Genomic DNA, 23743 nt, shown 5'->3' on the forward strand with positions numbered 1-23743 from the left:
CATGACTCTCTTTTCTGAGGTGACCTTTGTTTTCCACAGTGCTGTTGTAGTAAGTTCTCTCTCACTGATAACATCGCAGAAAACAAAATTAACATAGTTCCTACCATTTGGTTGGGATCTGTGGGAGTGTCTGTTTGCCCTTGCTTCATTAGCTGTTTTCCTTCCAGAAGCTGAGCTCTGTTTTTAAAGAGGCAAGTACAAAGTTCAACAATAAGTAGTAATTATGCCTGGCTAAAGACTGGCCATTGAGCAATCAGCTGATAGTTGGGTTAATCTCAGTTACCACCTGTAAGAGACACAGAGAAAGGGCTTCTATTTTCAATCCTACTTTCATTCCCATAAAGTATTGTTTTTACTACTGTATTGACATATTGGACAACTTTAAACAAATCATTTCTTCACATAATACCTCATTTTCCTGTCCCATCAACAGAGGCAGATATTTCCTCCTTGGTGAAGTGCTTTGAGAATTATTAACAGGATGTTCTCAGCCTCTCTTGCTCTCTCCTTGTTTAAATCGGGAATACTAAAAATTACTCGGTACTAGAATTGATCTGAGTCTACAGGAAGATTTAAATGCGTACGAGTGCTCTGGAAGAAGATTTTCATCTGAATGAGTTAATGATTGATGCTTGCTACACATGTATGAACAGTAGGTAGCTAAAGTCTACAAGAATGTGTAGCCCAGGTCAGGTGACTGAAGTCAAGAAATAAATTAGTCTTTTCCCTCCAAGTCTTGCTGCTGCTTTTTTTTTGGTATATTTGCAAAAGTAAAACCTAATGATTGCAATAATAAGCACACAGACAAAATTTGGGAGGTGATCTGACTGTCTCATTTTCAGTGTTGAATGAAGGGGGAGGGGGGAGGCTGTAAAAATCCACCCTCTTCTGGAAGAAAATGATTTCACAAAGAGACGAAAAGAGTCAGATCCTTGGCACATAGTGACAGATGTCTCAGCTGCACCAATTCCCCCCCTGCTGCTGACCTGGTCTCTAACACTAAAAGCAGAAAATCCATTCAATTGATTTCTGCCTCATGATCCTTTGGAAATTGACTTCTTTTGCTGCTGTATATGTGATACATGATCTTTTGCTGCTGTGTATGTGATACAGGTAACACCACCACAGCCTCTCTTTGCTGCTGTGCCTCCCATGGGTAAGAAATTGCTATTGTCTCACACAGATGGCCCCTTGACATCAGAAGGAGGTGTGTCACTGTCCGGTCCTGTGCACCAAGGAAGCCCACAGGAAAGGACTCAGACAGAGCCTCACACCATAGCACAGGACTCTGGAGGAAAGTGAAGCTCCACCACATAATTCCCTTGTATAGGTGTGGCCATGTTGCATGCATGACTCTGTGTGCGCTGAGGAAAGGTTTCCTCATCCCTTGGGAGACAAGGAAGTTGCAAAATCAGCAGGTTGCCTGAGCAGTCCATGAAATCTTATTACTGAAGATATAAGAGCATAAGAGTGGCAGTAAGGGTCGAATGAAAGGTTCACTTGCCCACTTCTCATCTCTGTTAGCGGCAGTGGCCAAAGAAAAGACAGAAGTGCAGAGCAAGTGCCGAGTGGTGCTTCCCCAAAATATTCTACTAAGTTCCAGCAATTCATGGGCTTCCTGGCAAATAAAGGTTGTGTTGGATCATCACCAAAGGGAGAACATCTCTAGACTAGACCGTAGCTGACTACATTCCCTCTATTTTGTGAGGAGATACTCCAAGTATGACTGACAGCAAATGAGGCTGTTACAAAACAGAAGGCCATCTTCTACAGAAGCCCTAAAATCTGGTGTTTCCGAACCCCGGGAAATAACCATGTAGTGGGAGCACCAATTGCAACTGGTTTGCTGCTAATTGCACCACACCAAACTCCCTGACAGACTCAAAAGCTCTCATCCTGCATCCTGCAGACTGCTGTTACCTGCTCTTGGGGTGGCAGAAGTGCAGATCTAACACATCACATCCCAGTTAAGCAAGCAAGTAGTTCTCTTAGACACTTTTGTTATTTAATGAACTTACTCTCAGCTCTCATAGAATCCTAAAATCATAGAATTACCGGGTTGGAAAAGACCTCTTGGATCATCAAGTCCAACCATTCCTATCTGCCATTAAACCATGTCCCTGAGCACCTCGTCTACCTGTTTTTTAAATATTTCTAGGGATAGTGACTCTACCCCTCCCTGGGCAGCCTCTGCCAGTGCCTGATGACCCTTTCTGTGAAATTTTTTTTCCCGATATCCAGTCTGAACCTGCCCTGGCACAGCTTGAGGCCATTCCCCCTCGTCCTGTCCCCTGTCACTTGGGAGAAGAGACCAGCACCGTCCTCTCCACAACCTCCTCTCACAGCAGCATAGCCAGCTGATTGCATTTCTGGGTTAATATTGATTAAAATTGAGAGAGAGAGGCAACAGCTTTGGCCAGAATGAACCCTTTTAGCTTGAATTATTATTGATGTAAGTACTGCAGCTCAATCCTTGGCATCAAAACTCACTTTTAAGTGCTAGGACTCAGAGGTCTTTGAGAATTTTCTCCTCGGAAGAGGGGGTCTGCATTACAGCCAACTTCTTGCACGCACACTTGTAAATCTTACAGGAATCGGGAAGGCATTTCAGAGGTGAGCAGGGAGAGAAGGCAGCACGGGAACACGGTGGAGGTGAGCGGAGGCGGACTGACCCGGGGGAAGCAGAGCAGGTGCAGCACCCACTTCCCCGCGGGGGCTGCGGGGGGAACTTGTGTCCGGCTCGGGGAAGTTGCGCGTCCGGCTCGGGGAAGTTGCATCCCCGACTCGGGACAAGCAGTGGGGAGCTGGGACCCGCGATGCCCGAGGCTGGCAGCAGGTATCGCGGGGCAGGGAAGCAGCAGGAGGCGCTCGGGCAGGTGCCGGCGGGGGCGGGGACCGGCGGGCAGGTGCGTGGCCGGAGCGGGAAGGGTGACGGGAGGGTGGTGCTGCCCTCGGGGCTTCCCCCTCACTCTGCCTCTCTCCGTTCTCTCCCCCCGGGCTCCGAGGATGAGCGGAGCCGAGGGCATGCACTTCAGGCGGCCGGCGATCCGCAGGAAATTCAGCCCCTTCGCCGCCTATGGAGCAGCGACCACCCGCCCCGCCGTGCCCGCCCGGAGGACGCCCGCAGGTAACAGCCCGCACGGCTCCTTCGGCTCTGCCTCTGCCCTGCCGGCAAGGGGACCCGGGGACTGCAGGGGGACACGGGGATTGCAGGGGGTCCTGGGGGATTGCAGAGGGAAGTCCAAGGAGGTTATTATGCCCCTGTACTCGGCACTGGTGAGACCGCACCTCGAATCCTGTGCTCAGTTCTGGGCCCCTCACCACAAGAAGGATGTTGAGGCTCTGGAGCGTGTCCAGAGAAGAGCAACGAAGCTGGTGAGGGGGCTGGAGAACAAGTCTTACTTGGCTGAGGGAACTGGGGTTGTTTAGCCTTGAGGAGGCTGAGGGGAGACCTTATTGCTCTCTACAACTACCTGAAAGGAGGTTGTGGAGAGGAGGGAGCTGGCCTCTTCTCCCAAGTGACAGGGGACAGGACAAGGGGGAATGGCCTCAAGCTCTGCCAGGGGAGGTTCAGACTGGATATCAGGAAATAAATTTTCACAGAAAGGTTCAGAGGCTGCCCAGGGAGGTGGTTGAGTTCCCATCCCTGGAGGTATTAAAAAGACGAGTAGAGGAGGTGCTCAGAGACGTGGTTTAGTGGCAGATAAGAATAGTTGGACTCGATGATCCAAGAGGTCTTTCCCAGCCTGGTGATTCTATTCTATGACCCCGGGGATTGCAGGGGAGTGGTGGCTCTGCTGTGCGGGTAGGTGTGAGCTGTGGCTTCCTTCTCCCTCTTCGACTGTCTGTTTGCGTAAATAAAAGGTTGTGTGTTTCCTCCTTGAAGTCAGGGAAAAGGCTCGTTTAAGTAAACTTTTGCCGTGCGTGCCTGTGTGGTGAGGATGAGCTCGAAGGAGCTGCAGAGCCGCTTCTTGGAGCAGGGGTGGGTACAGACCCCTTGCCTCGGCACAAAATGTTCTTAACTTGTACTTTTAAGAGCTCTTCGACTGGCAGGAAAACATCCGTTGCCCCTAACAGCACCATGCTTTGCACCTGACCCCCCAGGTGCCTTTTTCTTTGCCCCCTTCAGCCACAAACCTGTGTTAGACTTGTTTGACATGTTATGCTTCAGAAGGCAGCTGCTACAACATTGATGCAGGCTGTTAAAAGAGGTGGTAGGTTTAGGCCGGTTATTTGTGTTACCTTGGCCATGCTGTAAAAATAAGCTGTTATAAAATCTGAACTTCAGGAAGTCATTGGTTTATGAGCAAGTTAACGTACGCGCCCATTTATGTGTCTAAACTCGGCGACTCTGTGATGTTACGGCAGGTGTGGCATGCTGTGCTTGTCGTGTCAAGGCACCTTGGTTTTATGGATGTTATGAATGTGACCTGAACATGAGGAAAAACTTTTTTACTGTGATGGTGATAGAGCACTGGAACAGGCTGCCCATAGAGGTTGTGGAGCCTCAGTCACTGGAGATACTCGGATCTCACCTGGACATGTTCCTGTGCAACCTGGTCTGGGTGAACCTGCTTTAGCAGGTTGGACTAGATGATCTCCAGAAGGCTTTTCCAACCCTGACCTTTCTGTGATTCTGTGATGTGGAAGGGCAAAGTGGATGATGTAAAGCTTGAAATCTCTGACGTACGCTTGTTATAATGGTGGGAATGATGACATGTCAAATGTAAGGATGAGATGTTCTCCCTGGGGACTGCCTTTTCCCTAATTCCTGGCTTAATTTAATGAGTACGCACAGAGAAGAACAGACTATTGCAATGCTGTTCCTAGTGTGCTATTTATAGTTATTTTGGATGTACATGAACCTATATTTTTTTTTATTGGTGGTGGGATATTTTTTCCAAGGCTTTATTTATGTGTGTACATTGGGAAAGAAGACTTGGCAGTTGTATTTGTAGAATGTAGACTTCATGAATTTCATTCTACTCTAAGAGAGGTACCCTTTACAACAGGGACCCTGTGTTTTCTGTTAGTTTCTACTTTAGTTTCATTAGCCTCTGCAGTTGCTCTTACTTTAGACCCCTGGGTAACAGTTTCATATTCAGCTATGATCTTTTATTGTTGCATTTTTCGTCTGTGCACACACAAACTCCACTGTATGGCTTTTATTTACTCTATATATTTGTAATGTGTAGCTCTTCAGTGTGAGCATTATTCTTGGGGCTTTTGAATGGCGGAAAGGTTGTGACGGCCATGACAAGAGCAACATACTGCCTGTCAGTTTGTCCCTGCACTGCAGTAACCAACTTCATAGTACTTGCTTGTGTCGTATTTGCTAAATATGATTGCAATATGAATACCTCCCAAAATTAAGATAAGAAAGTGAATTCCAATATGTGGGAAATAAAAGGGAGACTCAGTGATGTTTTTAGGCTTTTCTTATGTAGGTAGAGAAATCCTTTTTTTTTTTTTTCATGCATAATCCATTTCTCCTAGAAAATTAAGTGAAGAAACCTTGTGTATACAAGCAATGTATACACATGTATTCTTTTAGTGGGACTACACAATGTATTCTTTTAGTGGGACTTTGGCTCCCTGGCTGCCCCTCCTGTTGACAGAGGCCTTGGTGGCATGTGCTCCAGCATCCTGTAGTCCCAGGATAGCTTTGTAGCCTCCTTCTGTGTTTGTTCTTTGTAGTCAGAATGTGACTGCAGTTGCTTCTGTTGCTGACAAAACGTTATCAGCCTTGATTCTGCAAGCAAGCATAAACTTTAATCCTCAGGTGTGGTCTGGGGTGTACTTTCTCCTATCAAAAAAGAAAAAAAAAAAAGCAGGTGTTAATACTTTTTTGGCTTACCAAATGCTATCAGGATTTTAAAGGGATTTTCTAATGAAAGAGTATGCCTTTGACCTCTTTGAAAACTTTAGGTGGAAGGAGGAGTTAGTGTAGCCTAAGAGATAAGACAAATCTCTTATCCTTGTCTCTGCCAAGTGTTGTGAAATATGGTAGTTAAGTTATTGCTTGGGGACAGGACTGGCAGTTGTTTCAGATCTGTATCTAGAAAGCAGCTAGAGAAACTAGGTGTATCACACGAGGTATATTTGCTTATAAATGCATTTGAGAAAAATCTGGATTATGTATATGGCAGGCTTATCAGAACTCTTCTCCACTAGCGAGTTGTGTGTTAATTAATGCGAAGACTTAATAAAATCTATTGTAACTCCTGTACACTCAATAGTTTCATCACATTGGCCTGATGAAGTTAGGAAATGCTGCAGCTTTTCTATGCTGGGAAGCAGAAGATCAGGGGGTATTTCCACTTTTGGTATTTTGAAAATGTTTATGATGCTGAAATGGGCTACTTAAGGTTTCCATTACAGCATCTTTTGTTATGCATTGCAATTTAAGTGTCTCACATATAACAGAAAAATCTGCTTCTGCTTTTCAATATACTATAGTCCAAGTCATTCAGGTTCATTGTCATGTGCAGAATTGCAATTGAATTTTATTAACACTCCAGTTTGAAAAATCTTGGTGTGTTTACCTACACAGCAGAGCAAAAATTATGTCTTATTAGATGTTGACATTAATTTAAAGGTTTGGACAAAAGGGTACTTTAGTCTTCAGACATGATTTGAAATGGCTGGAAAATGTTAAGACTGATATCTGGAGTCAGTTTAGAGATGAGAATTCAGTGGAGTAGCATGAATAGTAATCTGTTTTTGAAGGGAAGAACTAATGTGGATTTGATGTCTTTTTTCTGCTAAATTAGAATTCAGAGTTGATACCAACTTGAACAAATCTTTACTGCAAATGCGCGTATGCGTGTTAATTCATAAGTAGCTATTTGCCAAGAAGCAAGTGTAGGCTACTGCTTGTTCAGCACCTTTCATAAGCTAAGAACTCTGCGAGGTGAGAGCATGGCACTGCTTTGATTCTGCATGGGATTAAGCTATCCAAGAAGGTTGTAGCTCCACTTAATCATGTGATTTGGCTGTGAAGACATAGCTTAGAACAGAAGGATATAGTAAGTCAGTTCCATAGCAAGAAATGGCAAATTCCTGCCGTCAGTACAGTCACCTTTGTCCTCGCTGCACAGAGACCAGGTTAACTTCTGTGTCATTCAAATCTTGCACTGGTTTCTTGGCTTTACACCCTTATGGACTGTTTTCTTCTGATCCCCTTTTCCTAAATATATGTCTGCTGGCATTGTACCATTGGCAGTCTCAGACATTGCAGTGTGCTTCTTAGGGAGCTGAGGTAATTTGCATTCAGGACAGCATCCATTGCAGCAAGGTGTCTGCAAACACTGACAGGAAAAAAATTAGTTCCCTGCTGCTACTGTTGTATCTATGCCTGTTAAATGTGTATGATTTTATGTGATTATATAAAAAAACACTTCAGTAGTTTTGTGGTTTTCCATCTTGTAGCTGGAGATAACTAAATGAGATTAATAGTGTGCTGTTCTAGTCTATGAAAAATGTCTTTATTATTCAGGGGTTTATCCTTTAAAAGCTTGAATGACAACTATACAATGATACTTATACTATCGTATAAGTTTTTCATTGTTGTTTTTGGTTTAGTTAGTAATGAACTCTGGACTATCATTCCCCTTGCTCCTAGCTTTGTGTTACCCACTGCGTTTTGTTGACTGGTCTGCAGTGACTGAAAATCCAATTGCTATACAGTCTCTATATATTGCTATACATTAGGGCTAATTTAAGCAGTGACTGGAATCTGTAGCTGCATAAGAGACCACTGCAAAAGAGAACTAGGTGCTTTACCTACCTTCCTGGTGAATGCAGGGTTTTTGAATTTTTTTCTGAAGTTGAGATTTATTAAGGTAACCTGATACTTAAAAATGCTGAGAGAGCAAAGTGAATGTGTAGGAAACTGCTTCTAAACATTCCTCTCCCCTCTAAAATGAGGGAAGGTGTAAAAAAAAATTCACTTTGTGCAGAACTTGCATGAAAACACAGTTTTCTATTGTTAGAGAGCTTCCTGTTTCTCTGGGCCAAGTTAATCCCATGTGCCTCCTATTGAAACAAATGTGCTGTGTGAAAGTGCCAGGAAATAGAGCTTAGCTTCCTGAACATAATTTTACTGCTTTCTTATACCTTTCTTCCCCCACTTCTCCCCTAAATATCTAGGATCAAAATAATCCCTTTAAAGCCAATAAGTGTACTGTTTTGTTCACTGGCTGTTCAGGACTGAGGTCACTTACATGTGTATCTTGGATTGGCTTGATGAATCTCTTTAGCCTTTGTCTAACAATGCCTACTTTACCCAATAATTGTTGTTGATCTTGTAATACTGACTTCCTGGTGATCAGGATGGTGATTTCCTTAAATAAATTAGAATTTGTATTCACTGCTTGACTTGCTAGTGACAATACACAAAGGATTTCAAGGAAGAGTTACAATTTGATATGGATTTGCTTGAAAGTAAGTCTTCTCCTTGCTGTAAAGACTAATTTAGAATATACGCCAAAGGGAAAAATGCAGAGATGCTGGTAAATGCCATTCCTGAAATGCATTAGTCATAGCTGAAATTGGGAAAGCAATAGCTTGCACACACACAACATAAATTAGTTTAATGTACAAAATCACAGGAGCAGGTTGCTCTTGCAAATAAATTCATTAATATAGTTGGAAGATTGGAAAAGGAGAGCATGCTTGAGGACTGTGTTACTTTTGGGCAACCAGTAAAATACAAATATTGATAAAGGAAGCTGTTCATTAAAAAAAAAAAAATTACTTACCTTTAGCTATTATCTTGTCCTTTGTCTGTCAGTACCTGTGCTGCTTAAAACTGCAGTTGTCAGACTTTTCACCCACTTCGTAAGTCATGGTAAGGGACTATCCCATCTTGCACCATTTCAGTCAAAATCCCATTCATAACTGGGCAGTATTTGATGCCGTTTGTCAGTATGTCCGGCGTACAGTGTGATAAAGTGCTCCAAATGCTGTATTTTGCACTGTTATGTCTTAAAGTATCTTGCTATATAAGACAAACTGTCTTCTCAGGATGAAGGATTTGTCAGAGGGGAAGGGAAAATACGGAGCAAGCAAATTTTGAAATAAGATACTTATGGGATTTTTCCTCTAGTTCCATTAATGATGGGTAGATTTTCTTCAAGAAGTTACTGCCAATTTAATATTTTAATCAAATTACCAATTGTGAATCTTGTAGCTGTGACTCCTTTTTCTGTGAACGAAAAATTTGCTTTCTGTTCCAGCATGGAATACTGCATCTAATATCTCTCCTGAATATAAGGCTATCCAGGATGAATAGTTAGATTATAGAATCATGGAATCCTCAAGGTTGGAAAAGGCGTCTAAGATCATGAAGTCCAACTGTCAGCCCAATACAATACCTTCTAAAGCATGTCCTCAAGTATCATGTCTGCACATTTTTTTAATTCCTCCAGGGATGGTGACTCTACCACGTCCTTGGACGGCCTCTTCCAATACTTTACCACTTTTTCAGTAAAGAAATTTTTCCTAATATCCGATCTAAACCTCCCCTGGCACAACTTGAGGCCATTTCCTCTTGTCCCATCACTTGTTACTTGGGAGATGAGACCAACACTCACCTCACCACAACCTCCTTTTAGGTAGTTGTAGAAAGCAATAAGGTCTCCCCTAAGCCTCCTTCAGTCTAAACAACCTTGGTTCCCTCAGCTGCTTCTCATAAGCCTTGCTGTCCAGACTCTTCACCAGCTTTGCTGCCCTTTCTTGTAGTGAGGAGCCCAAAATGGAACACAGGATTCAAGGTGTGGTCTCGCAAGTGCTAAGTACATGATCACTCCTGCTGGCCACACCATATCCTACCCAAACCAGGATGCTAGTGGCTTTCTTGGCCACCTGAGCACACTTCTGCCTAATGTTCAGCTGGCTGTTGACCGGTACCCCCAAGTCCTTTTCCACTGCGCAGCTTTCCAGCCATTCATCCCCAAGCCTGTAGCATTGCATGGGGTTGTCGTGAGCGAAGCACAGGACCTGGCACTTGACCTTGTTAAACCTCATACAGTTTACGTGGGCTCACTGATCCAGCCTTCCTACTCTCAAGCAGATGAACACTGCCACTCAATTTGGTGTAAACTTACTGAGGGAACACTCAAGCCCCTCATGCAGATCCTTGAAAAAGATATTAAACAGAACTGGCTGCAACACTGAGATGACCAAAATGATCCTTCCATCCTGTTAAATCTGTGAATAAACTTTGCCTCCAGCTCTTGATGGTTGAAACATTTTAATCAAATGCCTAACTGTGGACAGCTCAATATATTCAAGTTGTTATCAACAAACTCGTGTACTTCTGACAAGAGGAGAGAGAGTTCTGTGTGGAGAAGGTATTCCCAGAGCAATAGTTTTGTCAATAACCCAAGGAAGTGAAAGGAGGAAATTAAAAAAGGAATTTTTAATTGTTTCTTCAACTAGCTACCTTGGAAGTAGCTTTTTAACAGGGATGGCTTTAGCAGAAGAAAGGACTTGTGAAATTAATGTAAGGAAAGAAGAACAAGGCTTTGTTGAAATGTTGGCAAACCAAGTAAAAATCAGTGATGCATTCCCAGCACAAAAAGACAGAGCAGTAAGGTGATATTGGAAGATAGGGAGAAATTGGTAAAAGCAGAAGAGGAGGAAAATTAAAGTGCTACAGTAGCCTGCAAAGGCAGACATGTAAAGAAACGTACTTTTAATGAGTTTCTGAGTAATTTGACGCCTCTGATTACACTGAAATTCAGTAAAACAGAGCATAAAATGGATTAAAATTGGAGGCAGAAGACACTGAGTAGAAGGCAGGGCAGAGCAATGAAATAGTGTTAGTTACTAGCTATTAATACTAAGCGTGTCACAGATGTTAATGTAAAATAAGTTAAATAGCCTGGCAAGAAGGAAAAAAGTGATGGGACTCTAATGTGAGATGTGAAATCTCTGTGATTTTTTTGCTTTATTGCAGCAGAGATGATAATGCAGCCAGTTTATGGTTCCAGCCTTCCCCTTGTGAGTAACTGCAGGCCCTCGTCCTCCCTCTCAAATAGATGTTAGGGTGCCCAGATTTAGATGAGGATCAGGGAGGCAAAATGGTGACCAATTATTGAAAATAATTCAGACTGATTCAGTGGATGGATTTCTTCAGGCCTTTTTAAAGATTTGACTTTTTATTAGTTGAGCATGTGATGTTTCTGTGCTTTTGGTTTTGTTTGGTTTGTTTTTGCTGTTGTGGCTGAGTCCGCATGGCTCTTCATGGTGGGGACTTGCAGCTGCTGTAACACCACCCAGCCTTGTAGGGGTATAATTACGTTATAACTTTGTCCAGCTCCTGCACATGTGAAACCTGTGGGATCTGAGCTGATGCTGAGCACTATTGCTAGGGCACCAGGGCTGCTGGTGGCCCAGCTGCAGACAGCTGTCCTGGGCCCTGTTTTAGTGCTGTGTGCTTTCTCTGGACCAGCTGGATTCTTGATGGGTCTTCCATGTGAACTCTTTGGGGATGTTGCAGCACTCAGAGCAGAAGTCAATAGAGACGTTTCGAAGGACATGTTTGGTACATGCCTTCTGTATCTGTGAAGCACAAGAGGCCTCGATCTGAGCAAACCTCAGAGCAGATCCTCTTGCCCATAGCTGGTAGAAAAGAGAGGGAGAGAGCGTAGAGCTCCCTGCCATGCCCCTGGTTCTGGCTGAGGATCCCGGTTCATCTGCCTGGTTGCTATCCCCTGTGGAGACTCTTTAAGCTCCAGCTAGTATGCTGGGGTAGGGTGACTTTTTATTCCTTTACTTGAGGGTTATATTGATAGGTTTTATCTTCCTACTTGGCTGAGGCGTTCAGTTGCTTAAACTGTTTCAGACTCCTACCTTCTCTTCCACTGTGAAACAGGTATTTTGATTCAAAAACCAAAGTTAGGGTCTACAGGAAACTTAAAAAAAACCTTATAAATTACCTGAATAGTAAAATTGTTAAAGCAAAAAATATTTGAAGATAAGTTTATTTTAAAATTTGTCTTGTATCAGAAAGTCTTAATGACAGCTTCTTGCTGTAAGTAGTCAGAATGTTTCTTGTTTTTGCTGTCACATACCAGCATTCACTATCTTGTCTGTGATACTTCAGTTTCTTAATTGAATATGAATATACACATTACGCGTATTTACATCAGTAATTGACTTAGGAAATGAAACTTACTGGCTAATTACATTCATCTTCAGAATTGATGATTTAAGAATCAAAGCAAAGACACCGATACAGAAAAATAAATTGGTTTTGATAGAATTGAAGCAATTATACTGCTAGCTTTTTATCCAGTTGACTCCTGCCAAAATGCCCCCATATTAATACAAGCATACTGTACATTCCTTTTTATTCAGTCTGTCACTGACTTTCATCATTAAGAGATTATATTTCATCTGTGGAGTCCTTTTGTACTTCAGCTATTCTCCTATGGGCTAGCAGTACTACAGCATTCAAGAAAGTTATGACAAACACCATATGGTTTTCAAGAGTTCTCAGGGATTCTTTTTATTTGCCCTATCAAAGCAGGCTTTTATATCTTTAAAACAAAACCTCTGGAATTGTTGGGTGAAAATGTGATTCTAGAGGAGGCTTTGGAAACCACCTAATTTTTATAATATATACAATAAAATGAGAATTGCTATTAGTGCCTAAAATTATTCAGCATTTCTGTTTTGGCTTATTTTAATGCTAAGTATAGAACTGTGAATTTTATTAAGATGTATTTTAAATTTGAAAACAAGTTACATCTATTTACTACTGAAAATAATGGTCCATTTTAGAACATAGAGTAGCTGTTAACGCAGAAGTTTAAGTTGACTTCCATGTAGTTCTGGTAATATGACCGAGCAGTTGCTCTGTAATTACCTTCACAGTCACTTGAGTAATGCATGATAATGCAGTAAACAATGTTCTTTGTAATTAATTAATCTATATCTGATCCAGTGGACAACTCACTCACCAGGCTAACAAACAAAGGGCATGCTAATGCCTGAGCTGGCTGTTAACATGCTGTTCAGAAACTGCCAAGCTAGGTCAGGTAGTAGGAGGTAGTCAGCATACTGCTCTGTAGTGGCTTTTGTAGTCAAGTCGAATGGAAGAGTGTAGGCAGGTCAAATACAATCCAAGTGGTTGGTTGTGCACATAATCTTATTTCTAAACTTACATATTTTCCCTGTCCTGCATCAAGCACTGAGGATATCTTCAGAATTACTCACTTGCAGTTATAGGGGGGAAAAAAGGTCCACCTCAACTGCTGTATACAGCCAGCAAGAAAACTGACTAGTATTGACTGCCCTTACTGTTCAACTTTGGTGTGGAGATTACCCCTTTAAGTGTTTGTCTTAAGTATTTTCTGGACTTTACTGCTTGTGCACAGAATATATTAAAAGACTTTTGTTCATAGAAATGAGAACAATAGTAACATTGTGTGTAATAATAAGGAATTTAAAGAAACTTCAGAACCCAAATGTTACCTCTTCCAAGGATTTGACAGAGTTTAAACAAACAAGTATCTATTCATGCTAACTGTGGAAAATTACTTCCTGATTTTAACAACTGTGAACTGTATATATCTGCTTTTCTCATGTGGCCAATATCCACTGTGTACTTAACTAGTTTTATATGGGGATTTTTTGGTTTTTCTCCGCAAATGCAGTTGATTTGCAACAGAAAAGTAGGCTTACCATTTTAAAATCTGAGTCGTATCATTGTATCTTACCATTGTCAATATTTTGCCCTCTTTGTCATTTCTTAAATGCCATCCGGCAGTTGTGTGGGATTGGATCCTGATTAAAACTAATCTTAATTCAGCTTTGTGCCTCATATAACGTACATAAAATGTTGAGATATGAAGGTGATAGGTTCTAAATGGAAAAGGGGGGGAAGGATTAAGTAGTTTCTCTATGTGTATTTTTATTATTTGCTGATATAAATACTTAACATCACTTAGAAAATGGAAGAGTATTTCTAGGGGTGTCTCATGCGTCTCAAATTGTCAGATTACTTCTTCCCCCATGGGATTCAACAGTGATGTTCAAAGGCATTTGCCAAGCCATAATTGATTGCTTCTGTTCTACTGGGGTCAAGGTGTATGTGTTCAGCATGCATTAGAAATAGCATGGAGTGTTTGACAGCTGTGAGCAGGACCATGAACCTCTTATATAAGACAGCAGAAAGCCTTCACAGTCTTCTAAAACTTCTTGATACAAATAATTCAGACTCTTACTCTCTAATACAAAAGCATATGACTACAATTTTCTGAGAGAATACTAATGTAGTGCTTTCTAAAAGGAAAGTGGTTTTAAAGCTGACAGAGAAAAATGGCCGGTGTGTGGAAGACTGGGTTGGTAATGCTTCTGAAATATCTGCATGGGGAATGGTTCTGAGGCACAGAAGGTTAGGATAATTCTTTTCTAGTTAATGTGTCTAGGAATGATGTAATGAATACTCAGATATGGTGAAGTTACAGAATCCAAACCCTTACTTGTAGAGAAGTGACTGTACAGCACTGCAAATGAAAACTTATCTTATGTTTTTCAGGCCCAGCAAATGTCATAGGTGGGCATCAGTTAGTATGAGTTTGCAGCACCAGGCTTTCCAATTGTTTCCTTTTGCCTGGAGGTGCTTGAGAGATAGTCTACAAAACAGGAAAAAATTACAGAAATTCTCTATTACGGTGACATTTTGGAAAGAGCTTGCTGCAGGGAAAAAAATCCAATTCCTTCAGCTGCCCTGTGGTGTAGAGCCCTATTGCTTACATCAGTGCTGGCTTAAGGGGGGAAAAAAAAAAGTAAATCTTTCACTATTTCCTTCCTTTCATCCCAGGGAAGGAGATTAGAGACTTGAGCAGAAGTAGATGAAATGTGGTCTGTGAAGACTATGAGAGTGCATATTTTAGTAGTCTTCTGTTTTCCACAGTGTTCTACCGAGCTCTGTTTGTTAGTACAAAAGTACATACTGAAAGTAGAAAACACTCCTGCCCCTCTCTGCTTCCAGTGTGTTCCTTCTGACACCGTCCTTTGTGTCACTAATATTTAGGCGGCCTTTGTGCCCACGTATCACCCTGAATCTACATTCTGGAAGGAAATGGAGGAATTTCTTTAAGTATTTTTCCTCCCTCAAGAAAACAAAGAAAGTAGCTGCTTGCTGTCAAATATTAGCTTCAGTTTCAGGAAGGAAAAATGCCTTTTAATTCTGTAACGTGAGAATATATCATCCTTGCTAAAATTGACAAGGACTGCATGCTTATCATAGTCACTGAGATGATAGGCAACATTTAAATGTGGGTAAAGCTAGCAGAGCTGGAAACTGAAATATACAGAGCTGAGGTATCTGAACTACTACAGTTGGATATTTTTTTTTGGTATGTGAGGAAGGGCAGGTTGGTTGAAGTTAAAATACAATGTTTGCAGTGGCTGAGGGCGTAGAACCAGGATCAGCTTTCTGATAAGGCTTTTTTTTCCAGGTAGGGGTTAGAAAATCAGAAGCAAGTTAGTAACTGGGAATAAGGAGAAAGGACTGCGAGCTGCATGGTGCTGAAAGGACGCTTTATCCTAAGTTTTTTTTCTTTTTAAATTTTTTTTGGGGGGGGGCTTTGAGAGAACGCAGAAGAATCCTGAGAGCTGGTAAGCATGGGAAACTTTAAATTAAAACTTCTGAACTGCTTTAGAGCAGCTGCTAACAAGCCACATAGAATAAAAATAGGTAATTGTGTGCTAATGAAGCAGAACCTCTGTTTTTACCACAAGCTCTTGAATGACATGTATTCAAGTAAATAGAAGGAAATCCAATTGCCAGTTTTTAATTATTGGCTTTGGAATATTTTCTATTGATGAGGTTAATTTCTCTTTTACATACCATATTGAATTTGTGAAGAAATGTAAACGTAATGAGTTTTGTATGTTGGCGGTGGTAGTTAATGCCTGTCTTATACAGTAATTTCATTTAATAGATTATAGGCAACTTTCTAGCAGTCAGAAGTCTTCATTAAAAATATCTGTAATAACTCAGCAGTGATTTGCATTTGTCTATTACCTACAGCAGTCACACTGGAAATATATCAAGAGCCTCAAATGTTGTCTAACGCTGAAGTTTTCCTGCAACCATACTTTTAGTCAGTGCCACGTAATAAGCAGCAGGCTATCTAGCTGATTTTTCTGCAGGTGATCTGAAGGGCATCTGCCTCTGCTGCTGCCTTCTGCAGACTCTTGAAGCACCGGCACTTGAGGCAGCAACTTGTGTGGCACTGGAGTGTTGTCCACTAGGATTCTTTTTCTGTTGTTACGCTCTTCCTGGTTGCCTCAGCATGATAGAAAACAGGCTCTTTATGTCCTGAGCAAGTGGAATGAATAATTAAAGTACAGTAATCTCTTCTGCAGAATCATCTTCTCTTGTTTTGCTTACATGTTGTGTATAGCATGATGAGATCCAGATCCATTTTTGTACAGTAAGACATTATAAAAGAATTTAATTTAGCAGCAAACTACTATAGGTAATCTTTCTTTGGTGTTGCTATTGTGGTTCCTGCAATGATTATAATGTAAAATTAATAAGTTGAAGATCTTTTCTGCACAGCATATTGGGTCAATGAGAGGGGTTTTTTTATGTGACTTTAGACTGGTTTGTTTCTTCCTTCAATTCATTCCTCCCTGTGCTTGTTTTCTTTAGTGAAAACACTATAAGAAGAATAAAACCGACTCTTTCACTGTTTACTCCTTATTAACTCAAAAAGTTTGGGTTTTTTTTTTTTTAATATAATCCTATTCCACAATTAGGACTTAGTAGAGACATTTAGGAATATACAGGCATAATACCTTTCTGAAAAGATGCATAATGCTTATTTCCAGATTAGAGGATGGTGGACAATGCGCGTCCTCTTTGATTTGATGTATCTGATATTAAACAGGAGGCAGCTGTGGACATGTTAAGATAATTCTAATTTATGCATTTGAATTAAAAAAAGAAAGAAAAGCATACACCTCCAAGGCTAAGAAATGAAGGTAACTTTATATGCTAACCTTATACATATAAGAAGAACCTGTTTTTTTTAAATCTAAAGCAGAATTTTATTCAGCTTCAGTTAAGGTAATTTTAATATACCAAAGTTAATAATGCAATTTAAATTTAAGTAACTTTATTCAACTTCAGGATCTTTCAAAAATTCCATAATGTTGGCTTACAGACAGAACTGTGCCTTGCTGTGCTGAAAATGTGTAAATTCAATATTAGTACATGGTACCTATGGAAACTTAAAATATGAGCAGCTGCGTGTTTCTCTTTATTGACAAATATCAATAAAACATTGCATGAGATCCAACAATTATAGACAAATCTTGACAGATAAATATTTAACTTGGTGTTAGTACACAAACTTAAGTAGGGCTCCTGCACTTACTAGGCTCAAAACAGGCAGGCAAAGTCAATGCAATAATTCCTGTGACTTCATGTTTGAATTTAAAACAACCTTATTTCCCTTACACCACTTCACTGGATTCTCCACTGACTTCTACTTAAAAAAAAGACTGAAAAATTGCTTCCTCGCTGGAACCAGAAAGCGAAGGCTACAGCCTCGTTTATTCCCTTCAGGATGTTCACCACAGCAGCTATACACACACAGCAATGGGGAAGGTGAGCCTTAGATGTTGAGCTCTCGCATTTTTTTCAACTCCTGCTGCCATTCTTTGGGCCAGAGCTAGTGGGGTGGCCACTGTCACCACCGTGGTAGTGCTGTGCTCTGACAGCTGGGGCTACTGTTGTGCTTCCAGCTGGCTTTGATTCACCAGAGTTGATCTGTTGTTTCCTTCCTACTAGTGATTGTGGGCCTGGGCTACAGACTGCATTTTGATTTAGCAGTTGCTAGGGGCATAATTTTAAAAGCCAGAGAAGCTCCTTAGCGTTTCTGAGCTTTTCATATCCAGTGGAAACTGTGAACTGGTAATGGTATTGGTCATGTATGGAGTGCTTATGACTGTATGGAGGAACATACTTTCTAATGGATTATAACAGGTCCATGGGTCTCTGAGTACTGTCATTATCCCACCTCTTGGTTATCAAACTTTTCTGCATACTTCTCTGTATCATCTTTTACATGTATGTTCAGATGAAGCCCCTCACTTGGTATAGTTTTTAGCAAAACAGGGAACTGACTGACATAGAAAAGAGCTATTCTAGACTAATGTTCATACACTGAGCTTTTTTTAACTCTTTGGAACTCTTGGGTACTGTTCTACAGCCAGAAACCGGGCTCAGTTTCTTTTAGTTCCTCCAAAGTTTAGTTTAACTGTACAAATATTCTGTGCCTGGTAATGGTATAGTTCAGTAAAAATGGTTGTGCTGAGTAAACTTGCCATGCGATATGAAAGGTAAGGGGATTTCTACCCTATCAGCTGCATATTGATATCTAATCAGATCTGGTCTTTTTTATGTTCAAGGTGAAAGAAATATGACCAGGTAAAACATGTTGGTTTTTTCCTATGGATTTTATTCAAAATATTTATACCCTTTCACAGATTTACCTGTGATTAATCATAAAATCGTTAAAAAGCTTAGCAGGTTAGTTTTCTATCCTTAGTTCAAAGTCTAGAATGAAAATGGAGCAATTTACCTGCATATTTTTTTCTTTGAGAGTGGCTAACTTGGAGATCAACAACAGAAGTTTGGAATTGAGGATAAACTACTTATGGAAATGCATAATAATTATTGTTGCTAGTAAAAATTCCTTAACTTTTTAGTGGTTAGAATTCCTTGTGCTATAATTTCTGCAGTTTTTCATATCTAAACTGCGGTTACTTATGCTGAAGAGTGAGTTCATTCTAAAGCTTGGCTTGGCTTTCTGACTTTCCCCTCTTCCTGGGAGTAATGGGGGAGGAGGGAACTGGGAGTCCAGCTGCTGGGTTTTAGCTTCCAAAATTGTTGGGCCCGGGCTAAACTGTGATACATAGTAATAGATGCCCTTACAAAAAAAAAAAAAAACAACAAACAAACAAGTGCAAATGCAACCTACTTTTTATTTTCCCGGGCTCTATGTAACTTAGCACTTCCTAGTTGCCTTCACAGACTGCTCCAAAAGCTTCGTGACTCCTGCTCTGAATCCATCAGTGAATCTGCTGATAAATAAAATAAATTTATTTCATCAAAATAAATTTGTTTCATCAACTTTCCCTCCTTCTTATGACTGAGCTGCGTAACAAGGAATAAAAGACAAGTTAATGGCTAGATTTTTTTGGATGTAAGAAGCAGATGTACTTGTCAAGTATGCTTCCATCTAAATAAGAACAAATGATCCCTAGGACTTTTTTGTCAAATTGTAGGGAAACCACTGGATCCTGCACTAAATTATGTCCAAAATGAGTGAAAACATCTGATCCATGTTTTTTAATTGAGTGTGCTACTATACTAAAGCTACCTAAAAACTGTTCTTCATCTACCTCATGTATATCTCATTACCCACTTCAAATTATTGACCTATCTGGGAAAGTCAGTCCTGGTTTTACTAAATTATCACACTAAGCGATCAACTGTAACTCTCAGTATAGTGAGTGTAATTCTCAAAAGACATGGATTATTCTGAGATCACTGGCACCATGGGCTGACCATTTCACAAGACTGAAATTTACTGTTTGTCTACAGATGGAGATTGTCTGGCTGCCATTAGATTTCTGGAATTTTAAGTGAAAACTGTGTGGTATTTTTCAAGTGAAATGGAAACTCAGTATTTTTTTCCCTCATTAAAACAAAAGTCTTGATAGTCCCAACAGAGGGTTTTTTTTTTTTTTTCATGGTTTGATTTTTTAAAAAGCAGAACAGCCTATTGGAGATATTTGAGATTTTGATCAGATACGTGGTCTGTGTTGCTGGTATAATATCTAAGTTTTTTATTTTATTTTAAAGCAGCTCTGTATAGCGGGTGTCATGTTAAAAAGGTAAAGTGTCTGACATGTGGCTAAGGAAAAGGAAGCCCTCCTCCTGAGTCAGTAGGCTTAGAAAGGACCCCCTTGCTTCCTAAGCCCAACGGGTTTAGGTGCAGCTTTGGTGCAGCCATGGGGTGCGGGGCCAGTTTTAGTCCCAAACTTGGTCAACAGCTCATGGTGTAAAGGTTTAGTGTGGAGCAACCCATCAGAATCAACTTGCCTGTCACAATCCAAGAAGTGACTTCCACTGAACAGCTTTGTAAAGTTGACAGGATCATAGAATCATAGAATCACTAGGTTGGAAAGGACCTACTGGAACATTGAGTCCAACCATGATCAACCTGGATCAACCAGGCCTATCTGAGTCCATAAAGGACTTTCACCAAGCAGTTTTGCAAGGCTGACAAGATCAACATTTGTCTGTCAGAGCCCATTAAAGGACTTCAATGGAGCAGATTCACAAAGATGAACTAATAAACAGTTTATTGAAGCAACAGGTAACAAGGTTGAGATTGCTGGTGATAAACTCTCAGTTTACAAAAATACAAGCTCTATATAGTCATTAAGTGCTTGTGCAACTTTCCCAGGGAACATCCAACATAGTTGGAGGTGTGAGTCTTGCCTAGAAGGTGTCCCTACTTGGGGAGGGGAAATTAGAGCCTGTCCATCTGTCTGACAGGTGGACTCCTCATTCTCACTTTTTCATCTTCCAAAGGGAGCATGCCAAGTGCCAGATATATACCCCTGTGAGCTCATGGTGAGGTGGGACTTAAGTCAAATACCATGTGCCAGCTGGTTCCTCAAAAAGGCATTTTATCTAGACAGAAAGAGAATAAGGGAAGAGGTGGAGTGGCACAGGAGTGTGGTTATCCTTCTGGAAACTTTGCCCTGTGGTGAGGGGCTTCTCTGACTCTGAGACAATACTCAGCTGCATGATCTTTGTCTCAGCCTGGGTGTTGCCCAGCTATTTGGAGTCTTAGTCTGCAAAACTTTGTGTTCCTGCCCAAACCAGACCTCCCCTCTGTCTCCTGCTTACTCGCTGTTGTTTATAAACAGGTTTAAACAAAATGGACAAGGCCTTCGTCCCACAGCAGGTATTACAGTTTTGAAAGGATTGAGACTCTATACAACTTACTTCTTCAAAACAATGTTCTTATTTGTATATGTATATTTCATCTCAGGAGCAAATCATCAGCTTTTAAAGATTTTGCTTTTCCTTTGATAAAATATTTTTGTAGTCTGTATGGTGAATATAGTTTTACCTCCAGAACTGTCTTCTAAGCAAAAGAAGCCTTAAAGGATCAGTAATCCTCCCTCTCTTTTTTAAAAAAAAAATAGGATGCAACTGCTACGTTTTATTAGAGTGATATCTCTATCTACTGTACAAATAAGTATTAAAACATCATGTTACTGTATAAACCACTGGAAAAAAGTATGGTGCACAAGACTAAAGGTGTTTCTATGTATATTTTTAGGGTGTCTTCACACTTCGGACTATTAAGTTAGAGAAGCTAGAACTATGTTGCTGGTTATTGCTTTTGGACTACTCTGCTGATGCTGAGACTGCTTTAACAGCCTTGTAGTAAGAAGACATTCTTCAAAACATTGACCTAATATACAATGAAAACAAGATGTTTCAGCTGCATTCCAAAATGTTTTAATATGATCACATTACTGTAATACTTGTGAAACTGAGGAGAAATTACTGGAGGCTATAATGTCTTTTGTGTCCTGGATCTCCTACAAAACTGAATTCTTCCTTCAGCCAAATAACTGAAGTATGATGAAGTATATTTATGATACTCTCATAAGTGTGGATGCCTTGTTTTAAAGATAAATTGGCAAGGATCAGGTTTCTCAAAGATATGGCCTTCAGGTATGGATCATAAACATGCCCCTTGTTATTCAGGTCAGCTCAGGCTTTCCTATAGACATAATAGGCAGTGTTCAGCAGGAAACAAAATTGCTCTGTAACGAATGGTGAAGTGCAGTCTAACAATATATTCCTGTAGTAGCTACAGTAGTGTGCTTTCCGTTCACCCAGACAGACTTTTAATGTTCAGTCAAGAATCTGATTTCTGGAGTATGTGTTAGGCATGTAGAGTGCAACAGTAAGAATGAAGAGGAGGTGTTCTGCGCTTGCATTCATTCTTGTGATCTTTATATGCATCCCTAGATAGGAGCAAGTTAGTCTGAGGATATACCAGAAGGCAGGAGTGAAGCGCTTACTTTGGAAAAAACAGAATATTAATAAAATAACTGAAAAGTGCAATGTTCTGGTGAACTAAAGCTCTCCCTCATGTTTCGGTCTTGAAAGCCACAAAAGGGAAGTGAAAGACATCAAGCCATTTGGTGTGCAGCCGCGTAGGGTGGTGGTGTTGAGGATGTGAGCAGGAAATCAGCACGGTGTATAAAGAAATACCTTTTGACATAAGGAGAAGACGTGAATCTGTAAATTCTTAACAAATGCTCTTAGATGTCTTCACTGGTGAGTAAATAAGTTACTATGAGTAGACATCGGTGGTTCAGGATAGTACAGTTATGGTATGGGTGTCGTCATTTTCCATAGAGCTTTTTTTCTTAAGGCAAATATTTAATGTAATGGATACTGAAGTGAAAAAGTAGCTGGGGATTTGTTTACCTAGAAACATTAAAGAGCAAAAAGAAAAAAAGAACAAAAAATATTTAAACTGTTTTCTACTCTGTCAACAATATTATTCGGAATTAAAATAGCTTTTTAAATTCCTGCCTGTACATAACTGGGGTTGATTGTCTGTTTCTAAACCATGCATAGGGAAAGGTAAAGTATTGCTCAGTGTCGTTAATCAGAGAGTTGTAAGAGCAATGTTGAAAGTGTCCTGTTCTCCAGCCAGGATTTTGTGTACGAACAGCTAAATAGCCTGGTTCTCTGAAGTACTGAGTTTGAGCTCTTCTGAAAAGCAGTTCACTAATTTACAAGTATAAATCCTAGATTTGTATTTTCTAACTTTAGGCATGCAAACCCACATATTTAAGTACATAGTTTGTAAGATTAACATCAGGAACTACATTTCTAGGTATTGTGGCTATCTTTGGAAATCTGAGTAGTATATATCATCTATTAAAAAAAATTGTTTTCCCCTTTTCAGTGTGTTAAATTGTCAGTAAGAGTAAAATCTAAGCTGGACAAATGGCATCTGCAGACAGCTGAGGTTTCTGCTGCAGTGAGAATGTGCAGTCTAGAATGCAGTAATTAGGGCAGTCAATACTTGTTAACCGAGGCAGTGTTTGTGATCTGTCTTTGAAAGGGGAGCAAAGCAACGCTGCCCTTCCTACAGTGTCTTATTGACCTGCTATAGCAGCCACTCTCTGCTTGTGTAGCTCACCCATGGAATAATCGACATGCTTTCTTTAAGAATAAATAACCTATTTTCCAAAAGTTCTGGAACTAGTTCAAGAAAAATGGAAGACTATTGCAACTGCAAGAGATGTGTCTGGATACATTAGGTGTGTATGCAATCACAAGGGGTTTTTTTTTTTTTCAGTGGGATTTTCAAGCCTCAATAGCTGTCTTTTATGAACAGTTTTCACTTTTTTTTTTTAGCGTAGCTTTGATTTTGTTATATACATCTGTCTAACAGGGTATTACACCTCATAACTTGAAGGAGAGGTATTAGTCTATAAACTGCTTGCTGCTTTGGAAGGATGAATGAGATGAGGTGTTTGGCAGACAAGCTTTAGACATTCTTGTCTGAGTGATTTAAAAACCTCTGAAAAAGATCGTTGCTGCTTAATTCCATTAACTGTATGGGATGCTTTTGCAGTAGCCAGGCATGTTACTGCC

At 40.5% G+C, this 23743-nt stretch overlaps 1 protein-coding gene across 1 annotated transcript in view; it reads left to right on the forward strand.

Annotated features, from left to right (window-relative positions):
- LOC128852012 (uncharacterized) overlaps positions 1–23743 on the forward strand; it is a 48455-nt gene that overhangs the window by 13165 nt on the left and 11547 nt on the right. The window contains exon 2 of the mRNA XM_054065087.1: positions 2557–3127. Coding sequence (XP_053921062.1) covers positions 2557–3127 — 571 coding nt within the window. The remainder of the gene's footprint in view (positions 1–2556; positions 3128–23743) is intronic.

Source organism: Cuculus canorus, chromosome 1, assembly GCF_017976375.1.
Source record: "Cuculus canorus isolate bCucCan1 chromosome 1, bCucCan1.pri, whole genome shotgun sequence".
Lineage (NCBI taxonomy): Eukaryota > Metazoa > Chordata > Aves > Cuculiformes > Cuculidae > Cuculus > Cuculus canorus.